General features: G+C 32.0%; 2 protein-coding genes and 1 pseudogene across 2 annotated transcripts; all 3 read right to left on the reverse strand.

The window, feature by feature from the left end:
• LOC100775592 (50S ribosomal protein L7/L12) lies at nt 1-1,685 on the reverse strand. Its single transcript, XM_003520235.5, has 2 exons — nt 896-1,685; nt 1-199 (listed from the first exon to the last, which is right to left on the reverse strand). Exon 1 carries the CDS (start codon nt 1,497-1,499, stop codon nt 900-902), a length of 600 nt encoding a protein of 199 aa, XP_003520283.1. The 5' UTR covers nt 1,500-1,685; the 3' UTR covers nt 1-199; nt 896-899.
• Nucleotides 1,686-5,312: 3,627 nt separating this feature from the next.
• Nucleotides 5,313-7,639, reverse strand: LOC100777733 (peroxidase 72). The gene is made up of 4 exons (XM_003520236.5): nt 7,162-7,639; nt 6,729-6,920; nt 6,238-6,403; nt 5,313-5,957 (listed from the first exon to the last, which is right to left on the reverse strand). The coding sequence occupies exons 1-4, from the start codon at nt 7,384-7,386 to the stop codon at nt 5,545-5,547; spliced, it is 996 nt and encodes a 331-aa protein (XP_003520284.1). The 5' UTR covers nt 7,387-7,639; the 3' UTR covers nt 5,313-5,544.
• Nucleotides 7,640-12,432: 4,793 nt separating this feature from the next.
• Nucleotides 12,433-14,271, reverse strand: LOC100790714 (peroxidase 15-like; annotated as a pseudogene).
• Nucleotides 14,272-16,381: the final 2,110 nt, after the last annotated feature.

Below are 16,381 nucleotides of genomic sequence, written 5' to 3' on the forward strand. Positions count from 1 at the left end.
TAAGGGAGAAATAACAATAATTTCATAGTGTGCTCAGCAAAGTTTTCAAATACAAGAAAGGTTAACAGCTTTGAATTATGGCAAGGCATTCCTTGAGTTCCATCACCTGCAGATAACTTGAGTGTGAGGAATAAGCTGCTACACTTGATCAAAGAAGAAAAAACTCTACGCCATGTTTTGTTTGTCATCCTGTCTTTTCCTAGGCAAGTCCAAATATTAAAATACTAATTAGAAAATGAGATTGCCAAAAACCTCTTTTGGTAGCATTCACAATGAATATACATAGTATAACATTATTCACGATTATCAGGACATGCATACGGATCCAACTTCAAATCTCACTTTATGCTTTAGCAGTCTTCCATATAGAATTCATTGCTAGGCAATAATAATTTCATAGAAGTCCAAGCATCCAACACTTCTTCTTTAAAGTAAAATCAACACCATTAACAAGAATCCATTTAACATTAGAAATGGTGTTGTCGTTAAGCCTCACATACAACATGTTCTCTACATAAGCCTCACAAACACTCATGTATTAGTCTTATATAATTTCACAAGCCAAAGACTTTAATTTCTTATTAAGTTTTGGAATCCCTTTTCCTTTAGATCAAACATGAAATCGTAATTTCCGTTACAATATCACATATATGAATACAAGTCCTATAACAAAATGTTTTAAGCTGCATGAGCAGTTGTGTTGCGATTACCAGAATTTTAAAAGGACATCACCCAACTTGACCTGAAGGACGGTGAAAGGAAGTTCCATAAAAATAACTCATTGTATTGATTGAAATGAAAATGATACATGCTCAATGATACCATGGGAGCAACATATCAAAGTTCAAACATAACAAGACATCATCTTCATCTCACAAGAACAACAATTCCGTACCTTATTATTCCATGGAAACCTTAGCGCCAACCTCCTTCATCTTGGCAATGATACTCTCAGCCTCTTCTTTCGTGACCCCTTTCTTCAACACCGCGGGGACCTTCTCCACCAAATCCTTGGCCTCCTTCAACCCCAAGCTCGTAAACGTCCTCACCTCCTTGATCACCTTGATCTTCGCCGCCGCGTCAAAACCCTCGAGCTTCACATCGAACGCCGTCTTTTCCGCCGCCTTCACCTCCGCTCCTCCGGTGGCAGCGCCTCCGCCCTTCGCGGCTCCCCTCGGAATGCCCCTCGGCACGCCCATTCCGGGCACCATGAGCATCGCGATCGGAAGCTCGTTGACGCCGCGCTTCTCGCGCATGACCTCCACCAGGTCCATCACTTCCAGCAGCGTCAGCCCCATCACCTCGTCCACGATCGCCGCCACCTTCTCCGAACCCTGCGACAGCGACGCGCCGCCGCTGCTGCAGTAGTCACGCGCGTGGGAGGGACGCGGTGGAAGGTTCTGTGAGATCCGTGCAGAAGCGAAGGTAGGGTTTTGGGGTCGTCGGGTTAGGGTTTTGAGGAAATGGGATAAGTGTTTGAATTGGGAATAATACCTCATTGTTGATGGTGGTTGAAGAAGCTAGTGGTGAGTTTTATTTCTCAACATTGCATTGAATTGGATGCGGAGTTGAATAACCGGTTAGAGCGTAACTGTGTCAGTGACTATGATGAGAGTGATGTCACGCTCTGGGTCTTCGGCATAAACCCTACCACACGAAGATGAAGCTGATTTGTTTTACGGTTTTGCCCCTCCGTTCACAATGTGAATGAAGAAGGCTCCCTCTGATTTGGGCCCGACCCGGTTTTGTTTGGGCCAAAACCCGTGTATTTTTGGGTGTTGCTAAGTGCACCCAGTATTATTGCTGGTGCACCCAGCACTTAAGATGAAATGACGAAAATACCCTTGATCCGTAAGTCTTTTATGGATCTACTTGATCCGTAAAACCCTTACAGATCAACTTGATCCGTATGCTTAATATCAACATTTGGATCAAGTTGATCCGTATCAACCTTATAAATAAACTTGATCCGTATGATTTACGAACCACCCTCACGCACACCTGTCACAAATGCGAAAAAAAAACAGGGACAATTTTGGCATTTTTAAAAAATGCTAGGTGCACCAGCAATAATGCTGGGTGCACCTAGCAACACCCTGTATTTTTTGGGGTATAACCAATGTAATTTTTAGGATTAAATATGTATGGCCGTTTGGAAAGATGTTAGGATTCTTTGAGAAAGACGATTCTGGAAGCATAAAGAAGACCGTTCGAAAAGATGTAGGATTCTTTCGGAAAGACGATTCCGAAAGCATAAAAAAGAATAGTTTGGTGCGAATTTGTGATTCCAAAATGTAGGCATGTTTTATACCTCTTCTTTTCTTCGCCAATGTCTTTTCCCTACATAGAGTTGTAGATAATGGTGATGGGTGGTGGTATTTGCGTGGAGCGATGGTGTTGGATGGTTGGGTGCAAGCAATGATGGCCTTGAACGCAATCAAGGTGAACCATCAACTAGGGTTCATATTTAAAGGGATACTAAATTTTTTATTTAGTATATATAAGTATTAAATATTAATATATTATAATTTATTAATATAAATATGAGCTTTTTGTTCTATTGGATTGTAAAATGGAAAGAGAAATAAATTAGAAACATAAAAGAAAATGATAAAATTATCATTTTTTAAAAATATAATAGTTCTCAAAGTGATCAATATCAAACAAGACTCTGTCCTAACTGGTGCTCTAAGCAAATCAAAAACAATTACACATTTATAATTATTAAAATATTATTCATCTTAAATTTTTTATTCCTCAACTTATTAATAGGGGTGGAAATAGGTCAGGCCAGACTTTGAAAAACCTGAGCTTAGCCTACGATGAATTTTTGAGACCTGAGTCTAGCCTATAGCTTATCAAAGACTTTTATTTTGGCTCGGCCTGATCTTTTTAAAAACTTAGCCTGACTTGATAGCCTTTTTAAAAGTCTTCTTCACACTAAATCTTTAATATTCATGTGCTCTGCTCTGGAGTAAGAAACGTAATAGGAAAGTTAAAGCAAAGGAAAAGGAAAGGTTAATAGGAATGAAAGCCAATAAAAATAATAAGAAATATAAAGAGACACATGACTCACCTAAATTGTAATTAAAGTCTTACTTGATTATAAGAATGGAAGTTATGGAATAGTAATGTGTAATCAAAGTCTACTAGTTTCAAAAAAAAAAAAATTGTACCCAAAAAATAATATAAGTATAAATTGGTACTAAAAATAATATATATATATATATATATATATATATATATATATATATATATATATATATATATATATATATATATATATGGGGCGCGCTCTAAGACTTATGAGACTTTTGAATAAGTCTAAGCCTGGTCTATTTAATTTAATAGACTTTTAGAAAAGGTTGAGTCTAACATTTTAATTGAATAAGTCAGTTCAGACCAGACTTCATGTAGGCCAGATTGTAGGCCCCTGTAGGCCGACCTAACCTATTTCTACCCCTACTTATTAATAATCCGTTTATAATCAAGATTACTAAAGTAACCATAATATAATGAATAGTTACACATATCATTCTTGTTGAACCCAAGTTCTTTCATTCTTGTTGCACATTTCATTCTTCCTTCTCGGTCCCCTTTTCCTTCTTCCTTTTCTACTCCTCAGCACGTAGAAGTCTCGCTTTCTCTAGAATGGTGCACATTGCCCTCTTCCTTCTTCGTCCGCATTTCTCAAAGACTGTTTAGGAGCTTACGGAATATGAGGAAATGTGTTTTAATTCTGAGCGCACAAAATTATGTCAGAAAATGCAAATGATGATCTGTCGAAGTGAGCTTGACAAAATAATTTTCATTTCAAAGACTCATTTTCAATGATAAGACTTCTATATAAGATAACAACTTTGTTGAAGGTTTTGCTAAGCACCAACTTTGCTGGCCTACTTGTATTTCATCACTAAATTTTTTTTAAAAAAAAACTATGAGTTTTCATGAATTTTTATACATGGAAATTAAGATACTTGATTAAGGTGATGAATCTTTATCATTCCATTAGTAAACTTCAAATGTCCTCCTGCACAAGTCAACCAAATAATAACAAACAAAAAATAAATTAAAGTTTATGCAATTCTAAGCATTATGGGTATTGGAATTTAGCTCAAAGGAAAAAGATAAGTCATGTTAACATATTATAAAGATAGTTAATTAATTTTTTTTTGCTTTAAATAATTTTGTATGAATTATTAACTAATCACGTTATTGTTAATAAAAACTTTTAGAATAATATTAACTATTTATCTTATGGTTACTTTAAATAATTTTGATTATGAATGAATTATTAATGAATTTTGCAACCAAAAATATGAAGACAAACAATATTTCAATAATTATGAAGACATTATTTTTTTTGGTTTGTCTAGGGCACCAAAAATTCAGGACCAAACTTGGGTGAAGGTGGGATGTGATTGAATTGTATGGAGCGGTAGCTTTGTCCGTGTGTTTTAGGAGGTGCAAGAAGCAAAAAGGAAGGTGTAAGAAGTAAAAGCTCATATATTTTTTTTGTTACCCATGGCATTAGTGTAGATGTGAAATATATACAAATTTTATTAATGATTAATCTTCCTTAAAAAACTTAATTAATCGCCCTTAGTGATGGGATCTCTCCTTCCAACTACTTTTAGTAGAGTCTCATTTGTATATGATATGACTAACTTGATGATCTTTTTGAAACTAAGTAAAAGAATCTAAGAGGAACTTGACTCTACTAATAAAACTGAAGTTATTAAGAAGCATAACCTTAAATGTGACTAATATCACTGTTATCATTATATATGGCACCAATATCGTTACCATTGTTGTCATCATCAATATTCATCACCATCACTGTTACCACCAACATTGATATCATCATTACCACTATTATAAAGACTACAACCAACACCACCACTAACACTAGCACGGCCACCGCCCCCACCATCATGGCATCTACACCCTTAAACTAATTTTTAATATGATAAGAAACTATTAAAATGTTTATTTTGAAAGTAAAATTTACATTTTTTTAAACTTATAAAACTAAAAACTGTTTTTTTAGTACCTCGAGCAAAAATCATTGGCTTTCGGGTGAGGATATCTTAGTTCACAAAAAAAAAACCGTTTTTGTTTTTAAACTTGAAACTGAAAACACCCCAAACGATGGCTTAATTATAAGCTTTTAATCTAAAAAGCCTTAATTAAAAATTAATGAAATTATATTGAACTAAAAATTGATTCACCCTATTTTTCGATACAAAAAAGTCACACTGGTTGGTTTTATTATAATGTGGAAGTTTGATTTTGCTTCTCAAACAGAAGAGTACTAACAAATAATCACTTCTTTATAAATAAATGGGAATACACAAATTTCATGACACACACAAAAGTGTTACCTAAAGCCTAAACGCCTCCACTGGACACCCGGGCAAGTGGCAATGGCTTCATGATGAACTCAGCTTTTATTATTTTGGGCACAAACAAAAGAAACATAAATAAAATGTGGTCACATGACTTGGTGTATGATATATTAATATGGCAATGATTGTTGCTTCTTCAAGCGTTAATCCTCCTGCAGTTCTCTCTGATCTCTCCCCTTGAATTCGTCAGAGGAGATATGTTTCCCATCTTGATCATGGACTTGGCGAAATGTTCAAAGAAAATGTCGTTTCTTTCAGCATACAACTTCACTAGTTCAGCAGATTCTTGGTTCATTGTGAAGAGGACTTGGTCTGAACTCAAGAGACCCTTGTAGGCCAACAGGTTCTTGAAGTAGCTGTTGTCAAATTTATATGGGGTGGCATAGTCTAGGAAGAACAGATTCTGGTCACCCCCAGAGCTTGGACACCTTGTACGCAATGTAGAAGCATAGTATTGGTCAAGAGTGGAATCTGGCTCGCCATTGCCACTTTGGTTGTAGAGTCTTTGCCTGAAGGTGGTGCACCTGGCATTTCCTATAGTGTGCCCCCCTATAGCAATTGCACAAAAATCGTTTAGCAATTAATGAAAGTGAGGTGAACTTTGATTCAAGTTGGTGCATGACAACATGGTGATAAATTTAATATAATTGGACGATTATAAAATAATACAATAACAACAAAATCTTATCTCTCTAAGTGAGATTGACTACATGAGTCACATAATGCCATTGCAATGATATGATTAGATGATTATGTCAATCCAAATTTAACCACAATTCAACCTGAACATAAAAGTTTAGAAATAGAAAAGTTTTTAAGGAGTGTATACCTGATAGAGCAACTAGATCAACAAGGTCAAGTCCCTGAAGCTTGAATTTAGTTAGAATTGTCTGGAATGTGTTGTTTGGGGCTGGGATGTTGTTGTTGGAGCCACTTATGCTTGCACCTAGTGAGTCCCTTCTGCCTAAAGGTACTTCCCAGTTTGGTCCACCAGTCTACATAAAAGAGATAGTAGTGAATGGTTTAATTTGAGAAATATTTTTTATTCTTATTTTCTATTTTCACTTTTAACTACAAAGGTATCACCTTATTTTACTTTACTTCCTGTATTTAAAAATTTGTATAGAAAATAGGAAAACAACAAAAGTTAATTTAACTATTTCCTACTCAAACTTTAAGAAATAAAAAATAACATGAAAACAAAGTAGTATTTTGTAATTAAAAATAAAAGTGTAAAGATAAAAAACATTTTTTCAAACCATAGTTACCAAATCCACCATAAGGGAGAGTCTGAAGTATAAAGCAAAAGGAGTCACTTACAAGAACAACTGAATCTCTTGCAGCTAGAGTCAAGATGTCAGCACAAGACACAGTAGAAGGGCATTGTCTCTCTAGTTCGGCTTTAATTGCATCAATGACTTCAAATCCTCTAGCTGAATTACGGTTGGGATTTGATCCCTTCTCACTGTTGATGCTTTCACTGCTATCTAACAACAACGAAGCATCACAACCCTGCAACATCAAATTGGAATTAAGCATTTCAAATAACAATTGGATAAACAACAATATATATTTTCTTTTAAAAAAAAACAACTATATATATTTACCAATAAGACTAAGTACTAAACATCACATATTAATATAACTATGTTTACCAATAAGATTAATTACTAACATCACATAATTATTTATGATATTAATGCTAATAATGTGATGTTTTTGTGCTATAAATGACTAAGTCAAAGGGAGTGACCTTGACAAAACAATCATGGAAATGAAGCCTGAGAATCGAAGCCGCCAATCGAGGTTGCTCTGCAACATACTTAGCAAGGACAGACTTGACAATATGTTGAGCTTGTGGGCATGAATAGTCATAAAACTGAGGGTAGAGGTAACCCTCTTGGTTATAGTGACAGAGGCACAAGGGAGCAAAAGCTAGAAAAGAAAGAAGCAGGAAAAAGCTCATGGAATTGGCCATTGTTGTTTATTTCAATATCTCTTCAAAGTACTAGGAATATAGAAGAGTGTTTGAAGAGAAGTTCTCAAATTTGGTTGCATGAGTACTGTGATGAGGAATGGTATTTATAGAGAAGAACATGGCGAAAAATTATTGCACTACAGAAGAAGAGCTGGGGGGGAAGGAACGAAAAAGTTGGAGTTGGTAGCTAACCAATTTTCAAATCCTCATAAATGTGGAAGGAAAGAATGGAGTTAGTAGCTTTCTTATCAAATAAATTTAACTAGTCTGAACGATTCAAATATTGTCTAAATTTATAATATTATTAGTAACTTATATGAGGGTATACATTTATGTCATGTGGCATGTTATTTTACATGTAATCTGAATAATCACACCTCTATGATCTTAATTAATTTTTATATAATATATAATTAAGATATTTAGTTTTTAAAAAAATATGAACATTTGATGTGTTACATGAAAATTGACTAAAATTATGATACTCCTAAATTATTTAATAATTTCTCAATTAGTAGGAATAGAATTAGACATTGTGAAAATTATAGTTTGGGGGGGATCTCCAAGTATGTAAGGGATTTGGAAACTTAGGAATGAGGAGATAGCACGAAAGCGTCATTATGTGCATGCATATCACGTTTTTATTGGATTTATGTAGTATTGTAAGAAGCCCATGATAAATATTCCTAGTTGTTGGCATGCTTAATAATCACTTGAACCTATAGTTGTGTAAGCATATAGTTTGAAGCTTAATATCTAAGCTAACAGAATTATAGCATAAAGCAAACATGCTTGACATAGAAAAGGCCGAAGTATTGGACCCTGTTCCTTCGAAAATGTTATCGTATTCTTGCAATTAAAGTTATGTTTGAGAATACCTAACTGTTGGTATCTTATTTCAAGACCCGCAACAATTCTTTCCTTTAATTTGTTATTTCATATAGTCTTTTGCTTTACATTAGACAACTAAGAGTTTAAGATCAAACATAATGTCAGTTTTTATAGTTAATTTATTTTCTAGCAAAAAGTACTTATCTTATACTAATATGTGCGATTATATATGATTCGGTCTCTTACTAAAATTTCATATTCGACTCCTATAAATTAAAAAACGTGATTAAAAAAGATATCATTAAAAGTGAACAAAATTAATTCATACTCGATACTCATGATAAAAAAAAAGTTTGTACATATTATAGTACAACCACCTTCAGGGCAAAGACTAATTGCTTTTAAATCAACAACTCAATTGAGGTTTTGATGCTTCACGAGCACATAGCTGAGTCCTGTAATGCTTCCAGATAAATACGACAACATCAAATGCCATCTCGGTCAATCTGCAGGTTATGATTTGCGTCTTATTAAAGGGAGGCTACAAAAGTTAAAGTTGACTCACCTGCTATGTTGACTTTATCAATTTATTTCGAGTTTTCGTTCTTATCAGAGTTATTGTTGTTGCCAAAGTGATTCTGCAATGTGACAAGGGTACACAAGACATATCCAAATTAAAATAAAAACAAAAAATACAAAATTATAAAAGGAGGTTATTTTCACATGTACTATAAGTTTATTAATTTTTACATTTATTTTAAAAGTTATAACAATGATAATTTCTAATTAGTTGATAGTGTAAGTTTTTATACTAATCGTGGATAACCATTAAATTATTAAAATAATATGTTAAAAAAATATAGGTGCCTTTAATATTAGTATATCTAAAAAACAAGTTCATTTTTCTTATTATTTTTTTAAAACAAAAATAAAGCAAAGACATAAGAAAAATTAAAAATAGCGCATTAAAATTAGCCAAGTAGGGAAGACTTTAGATTATTTATATAAAGTCTTAACTTCAAATCTTTTTATCATTTGTGTCAAAAAAAATCTTATTATCATTGTAACATAATAATATGTAAAAATAATAATAAAAATAGCAGAAAACATTTTTTTGAAATTAAATTGTCCTTAAAAATTATTCGTTGGTTGGATTAACAATGAATCTTCCAAAGTATTTATATGTATTTCCTTTGATTGATTTTCACGTTCGTTTGCACAACCAATGTTTACGCGGTTATATACAGACATAATTACTTTTTGACATGGTAAACCCCACAGCCCAAAAGATATATTTCGCAGCTGTCCCGCTCAAACTATAAAATTAAATGGGAATGCTTTTTGACTTCAAAACCTTCAACAATAGTTCAATTATTATGTATCTGTTTGTGTTAGGGTATGCGAGTAACTAAACAAAATTATTAAGGGAATATTAGATAATTTTATGATGCAATGTGCTGAACGGAATAGGTATGGTTGGATATACCAACTATTTTTTCAGAATAGTAGCAGTCTAATCTTCAACTGTGGTTGTCTTCTTTTGGTTCAGCATTATATGGATAGCTTTACTTACTATAATTAAATTTTTGCCTATTAATTATATAGTATATGGTATGACCATAGAAGATAATACTAGGATAAATACGTTAAGGAAGATATAACTTGACCAAATGGTTAAGGGAGAATGAAGGAAGAAGGTAAAAAAGAGGAAATATAATAACTTTAGCTAGAGTTATCAAATCAATCTAAAATTATGACATGCAAGCTAACTAACTTAGCCCAACTTTTCGGTAAGATAGAAAATTATCACGACTTAATTCATGATCATTTAGTACAAGATTTTTTTTAATCCAAGAATCATGATATTTGCGTATTATAAATCTTGGAAATTATGATTTCTAGAAATGATTCAAAATTATTTAGTTTGTCATAAATATTTATGACAAATCAAATATTCATAAGGAGTGATGGTGATGCAATGGTGCAATATTGGAGGGAGAAAAAAGTAAGGGTTCATGACAATAATACTAAGGGTTTCACAAGTGGTTGCGAGGTGTAGTGGTACCATCCCATGTTCATTGTGGTGGTGATGCTTCAACAATGCAATGAAGGTAGAAGAGAGTGAGGGTTTGTGATACTGACAATAAAGGATTCATAAGGGTTCATGAGAAAGGAACACAATTCGAACTTGGGGCTAAGTGTTTGAGACAAGAGTGATAGGAAGATCAAATTTATAGGTTTAGAAAATAATAATGCATCAGTTCAAATGGTTCTATTGAACCGATGAAAATATTGTTATTCTACATCAGTTCAAATTAGAATGGGTGTAGAATTGTGTTTTATACATAAATTAATAAATAACCAATGTAATTATGTTACTTTAATTGCAAAAGGCTAGTGTCAATGACACCGTATCATTTTCTACATCGTTTATTTAACAATCGGCGTAGAATAAGTAACAACATAGAATGATTTTCATGTAATTGTAATGTAAAATTTCATCCAAAATTTGTGTCTCTAATGGAGGCAAATATTGTGCTCCCTTGAAGTTTGATGAAATTATACAGACCTTCCCTTCATTTTTACACAACTTTTACTCCTCTCACTAAACTATGTCATAATAAAACTAATAAAAATAAAAATTCATTTATACATTTATGATATTCCTTTTATACTCTAACATTTAAAACTGTCATTTATCTCTTTTGTTCTTCCTTGGAAATTGAGGGTGAATCTTTTGGAAAGTTTTAGGGTTCTAAAAAAATGTAAACACAATTGTTTGGAGGTTGAAGAAAATGTCGAGGTGGAAAAGAGGTGAAGCTATTCAAGGTAGGGAAACCGAATGAAGTGGACAGGGCGAGTATGGGAGTGGAGGTGGTGGAGTGGGGTGCGGGACTTCATGTCAAAGCGAAAAGAGGTGCAGGCGACGATGTCAGAGAAGGAGTTCAGAGAAGGAGTATAACGTATCGCAAAAAAAAGAAAAACACTTTAGTCAATGTAGAAGAAGCTTTGAAGAAATAAGATACGAACGATCTATGCAAATTATTATTTCATTATTTCTTATAAATCTTTCTTTAAATTATTGTAAAGATACAAAGCTCTCCAACACTTTATATACTTTGAAAGAAAAGATTAAAAATGCTAAGTGATATATCAATCTGTAAGATGATTATATATTTTAGTCAATGTGCAAACTTTCAACAGATCTTGTTGATTTGTTTAGAGTTAGAAGTGACTTAGTAAGATAAAAAATACTGAATTTAAGTCAAGTTTGATGTAGAGTTTGCAAGTGTAAGAGTCAAAAGTGATAATGAACAATACTTGTCACTTTGATAAGTTAGTGAGAACTTGGTGATTGTTAAGAAAGGGAGGTAGTATTAAATTTCTTGTGCGTTTTTTGGTTGGTTAACTGATAAAGGGTTTGGATTTTTTTTTAGTTCTTATATCTCTTTTTTGTTTTTCAAGGAAACTATTTTTCTCGTCGTCGGATACAATTTGAATCAAAACATCTCTAAGTATTTTAGGTTTATATTCATCAAAGGATAAACATGTTTTTTCAGTTTTAAGAAAAGTTTTAAATTTCTATAAATACAATTCAATCTCCTTTCTTGTGTTATTTGTTTCTACAACAAATATAAAGCCATCATTTAAACATAAGAATATCATGAAATCACCATGAGTAAACACATTAAGTGTGAACTGTTGTCAAATAATTATCGTGAAGTTTTCTGGATTTCCTGTGAATATTCTTCATCTCTTATTTCCTAGCATCAAATGTTTAAATGTTGTTCATTTTTAAGCCATCGTTGCTATGAGAAAGTTTGCTCCATCACAATTATCATCTGAAATAATTAGAAGAAAGCACAAATTTCACTTAACATATTCACAAATTTCACGTAACATATTCATTTTGTCCTATGCCAAAGGATTTTTAAGGTTTTTATTTTTTCAGTAGGTTCCATACTACATAGCAAATTGGACTTTGCAGCTTGCACTTTGCACACTACTTTTCCCTTATTTTTTTAAAGGTTGAAGGTGATGATACAATTTTTATTAAAAGTCATCTGCTATTTCTGCTAAAAAATTCAACGTTGTTGATGACAGAGGGGAGACAAGTGTAATGGTTAGCTAAAAAATACAACGTTGTTGATGACAGAGGGGAGACAAGTGTAATGGTTAGTGAACAATTAGGGGGGATTGTAGGGATTGAAAATGGAGAAAATTAGATCAGTGTAATTTCATCAAATTTTAGGAGAAGTTTGTATAATTTACTCTAACACTTATTTTAAGACTTATTTTTTTTCTTACACTGCATTTATTATGAGACTAAATGAATATAAGAAATAGACAAAATTTCATGAAACACGCTAAAAAAATGTGTTATCAAAAGCCTAAACTCCTTCAATGCATGCATTGGCAATATGGCTTGAGGGTGAACTTATAGCTTTAACTGTATTATTTTTGGCACAAACAAAAGAAACAAATTGTTTAGAAGATGACATTGAGATAACTTTGACTCAAGTTGATGCATGACAACTTTTTAGCTTTATGCATAGGTTAAAAATCAACTTTTGGATAAGTTAACCTGAGAAAATTTTTATAAATTAATTTGTGCATAAATTAATTATAACTTATGGAGATTTTTTCTTCTTCTTATTTTTATCTCCTATAAGTATTTATAGAGAAATTTATTCAAAAAGACTCTAAACAGAGGCAAAGTTTAAGGAGTATACCAGATAGAGCAACTAGATCAGTAATGTTAAGCCCCTGTTGCTCAAATTTTGTTTGGAGGATCTGGAATGTGCAGTTTGAGGCTGGTATGTTGTTGTTGGAGCCACTTATACTTGCATCTCGAGAGTCCCTTCTACCTAAGGATACTAGCCAGCTTGGTCCACCAGTCTATACATAAGGGGCATATATGGCTTGATATAAAATGGCTAAGTCTTGATACTGAAAGGTTAAGAAACAGTTTGATTTGACAAAAAATTTTCTGTTTTTATTTTCTATTTCTACTTTTAATTACAAAAATATCATTTTGTTTTACTTTATTTTCTGTTTTTTAATTTCCAAAGTTTGAATAAAAACAGGAAAAATAAATAAATTTATTTTACTATTTCATGTACAAACTTTTAGTATTTTTGTAATTAAAAATAAAAATATAAAATATTTTTTCAAACCAAATTAACTGAATCTCTCGTAAGAGGATACTTACAAGAACAACTGAATCGCTTGCAGCTATAGTCAAGATGTCAGCACAAGACACTGTAGAAGGGCATTCTCTCTAGTAGTGCAAGTTTAATTGCATCAATGACTATAAATCCTCTTAATGAATCACGGTCGTTATTTGACTCCTTCTCATTGACGATGCTTTCACTGCTATCTAACAACACTGAACCATCACAACCCTGCAACATCAACTTGGAATTAAGCATTTGAATAAACAACTGAATATATATAACATAACTATAAGTTTGGAGATATAACGTGGGAATTGGGTAGTTAAAAAAGACTACAAGTTCGGAGAGATAAGAGGTTTGATTCCCTCTATTAATAAAATTTAACGCTTTAGCAAACTAATATTTGTTGATAAAAAAAAATATAACTATAAATTTACCAATAAGACTAAGTTAGGTATTAATTAACATCACATAATAATATATACAACTATGTTTACTGATAAGACTAATTAAGTATTAACATCATATAATTATTTATGATACTACAATGCTAATAATGTGATGTTTTGTGCAATAAAACCACTAATCTTGTTGGCAAGTCATAGGGAGAGATCATGACAAAATAATCATGGAAATGAAGGCTGAGAATTTGAGCAGCATATCCAGGATGAAATACAAAATACGAGGTAAGGATGGACTTGACAATTAGCTGAGCTTGAGGGCATGAATTGTTATAAAACTGAAGGTTGGGGTTACAAAGGCACAAGGGAGCAAAGGCTAGTAAAGAAAGAAGAAGGAGAAAGCTCATGGAATTGGCCATTATTGTTACTTCTTTCAGTATACTTCAAAGTTAAAAAAAAAATGGTTGAAGAGAAGTTTCCAAACTTGGCTGCATGAGTGTTGTGGTGGGGAATGGTATTTATACAGAGAAGAACATGCATGGCAGAAAACTATTGCATTACAAAAAAAGATCTGGGAGGAAAGAACGAAAAAAAAAGTTGATAGCTGACCAATTTTCAAATCCTAATATTGTCAAAAGTTATATATAACTTCAATCTGAGGGTATGCATAGTATGTCATGCATGTGGCTATTAGGGTGGAGTTAGGCCCTCGAAAATTAATAGTTTGGGGGCATATCTAAGTAAATAACAGATTAAAATAAAAAGAATGTTAACAACAGATTTTTATACACTTTTTTAACCACACTCTTATTAATTAAAATTTAGTAAAAATATCAATTTTATGAGTCTTACATTATATTTAATTATTCTCTTTTATAATTTTATAGTTTTCAACAAATTTTAATTAATAAAAAAATGTGTTTGTAAAAATATATTAAAAAATGTCTTCCTAATACTCCTCAAATAGAAGATAGGTAAGTGTATATATGGAAACTTAGGAGGGGGGCTGGGTGTCATTATGTGCTGCTACATGCGTATAACGTTCTTATTGGATTAATGTAGTATTGTAAAGAGCACATTAGATATTTTTTTCCCTTATAGTTGGCATGCTTAATAATTACTTGAACCTAAGTTGTGTAAGCATATAGTTAATTTGAAGCAAACATATGCTTGGCATAGAATCAGCCCTATCGTCCAGTTTTCTTTCCTTTATTATTTCTACATTTGTGCAATTTTGAGCCGTGTACTTCTAATTCAACAAATTTAATTCCTGAATTCTATCATATGTTGGATCTCTTTCTTCATTAGTCTTGCACCTAAATAGTAACGAAATTTATTTACATTAGTTGTGTTTTACTTAATTGACAACCTGATATATATATATATATATATATATATATATATATATATATATATATATATATATATATATGTATATGAGTAACTGGTACTGTGAAAGTAACATTTGATATATCAAAATATTTAAAGATAAAAAAATACTTATTAGAATTTACATGAGCTTTTTCATCTTCCTTTGCACGCATCAAATTTTTTTATGGCTGGAATGATTTCATAGAGAAAATAATGCTTTTTGACTTGTCTTAGTTTGTCGATTAAGAGATAGTTGATAAATAATGCAGAATACTATGTTGATAGATAATTCAATTATGGATCAATGCCTCTAGGGATTAATCCCATGACTTCAAGATACGGGGTACCTTACTTTTAGCCACACAAAAAATGATATTATCAAATTTTGTTATAATTTTGAAGTTTACTCTAATAGAAAGATCCATTTTAAACACATGATAAAATTTAAGGATTAAAATTGTTCAATTAGAAGTATAAGAATTAAAATTAACAAAAATAAAAGTAAGGAGATTAAAATTTCATTTAAGCATTTCCTTTTTATTTCATATACTCAATATTTTGCTTTACATTAGACAACTAAGACCAAACCATATTATGGTACAACCTTAAGGTCAATGACTAATTGCCCTTTAATCTGCCAAATCAATTAAGTGATATGCTTCACTAGCACCTAGACCTAGCCAGCTGATCAGTCCTGTAGTGTTTTCAGATAAACACGACAATATCAAATGCCAGCAGCTTGGTCAATCTGTAGGTTATGCATGATCTGTATCTTATTAGAGGGAGCCCATATACATATATAAAAGTTAAAAGTTGACTCACCTCCTCATGATTTAACTTTCTCATATACTTTATTTCATGTTTTTGTTCTTATCAGAGTTATCATTTTATTAATACACTTATTTTTTTTCTTCTTATTTCCATCTTATTTTTTTAGTATAGTATTTCTTATTTTTTATCAATTTTTCTCTTTTTCTTTATTTTTTTTTCTTTCCATCTCTTTCTGCTCTCTACATGTACACTAAAAAATTAGGGTGTGCCTTTAACTTTTTCCTTCTTAACTAAGAATAGAATGCACAATATAAAAAATTGAAATAATTGATCTATAAATAAAAAATGCAAGAATTTAAAGTTAATTAAAAAACTAGAAATTATAAATGTCTCAAATATATTTTTATCAACAAAACATAATTAAAATTTGCATAAATAAATCAT

Source organism: Glycine max, chromosome 2 (assembly GCF_000004515.6).
Source record: "Glycine max cultivar Williams 82 chromosome 2, Glycine_max_v4.0, whole genome shotgun sequence".
Classification (NCBI taxonomy): Eukaryota; Viridiplantae; Streptophyta; class Magnoliopsida; order Fabales; family Fabaceae; genus Glycine; species Glycine max.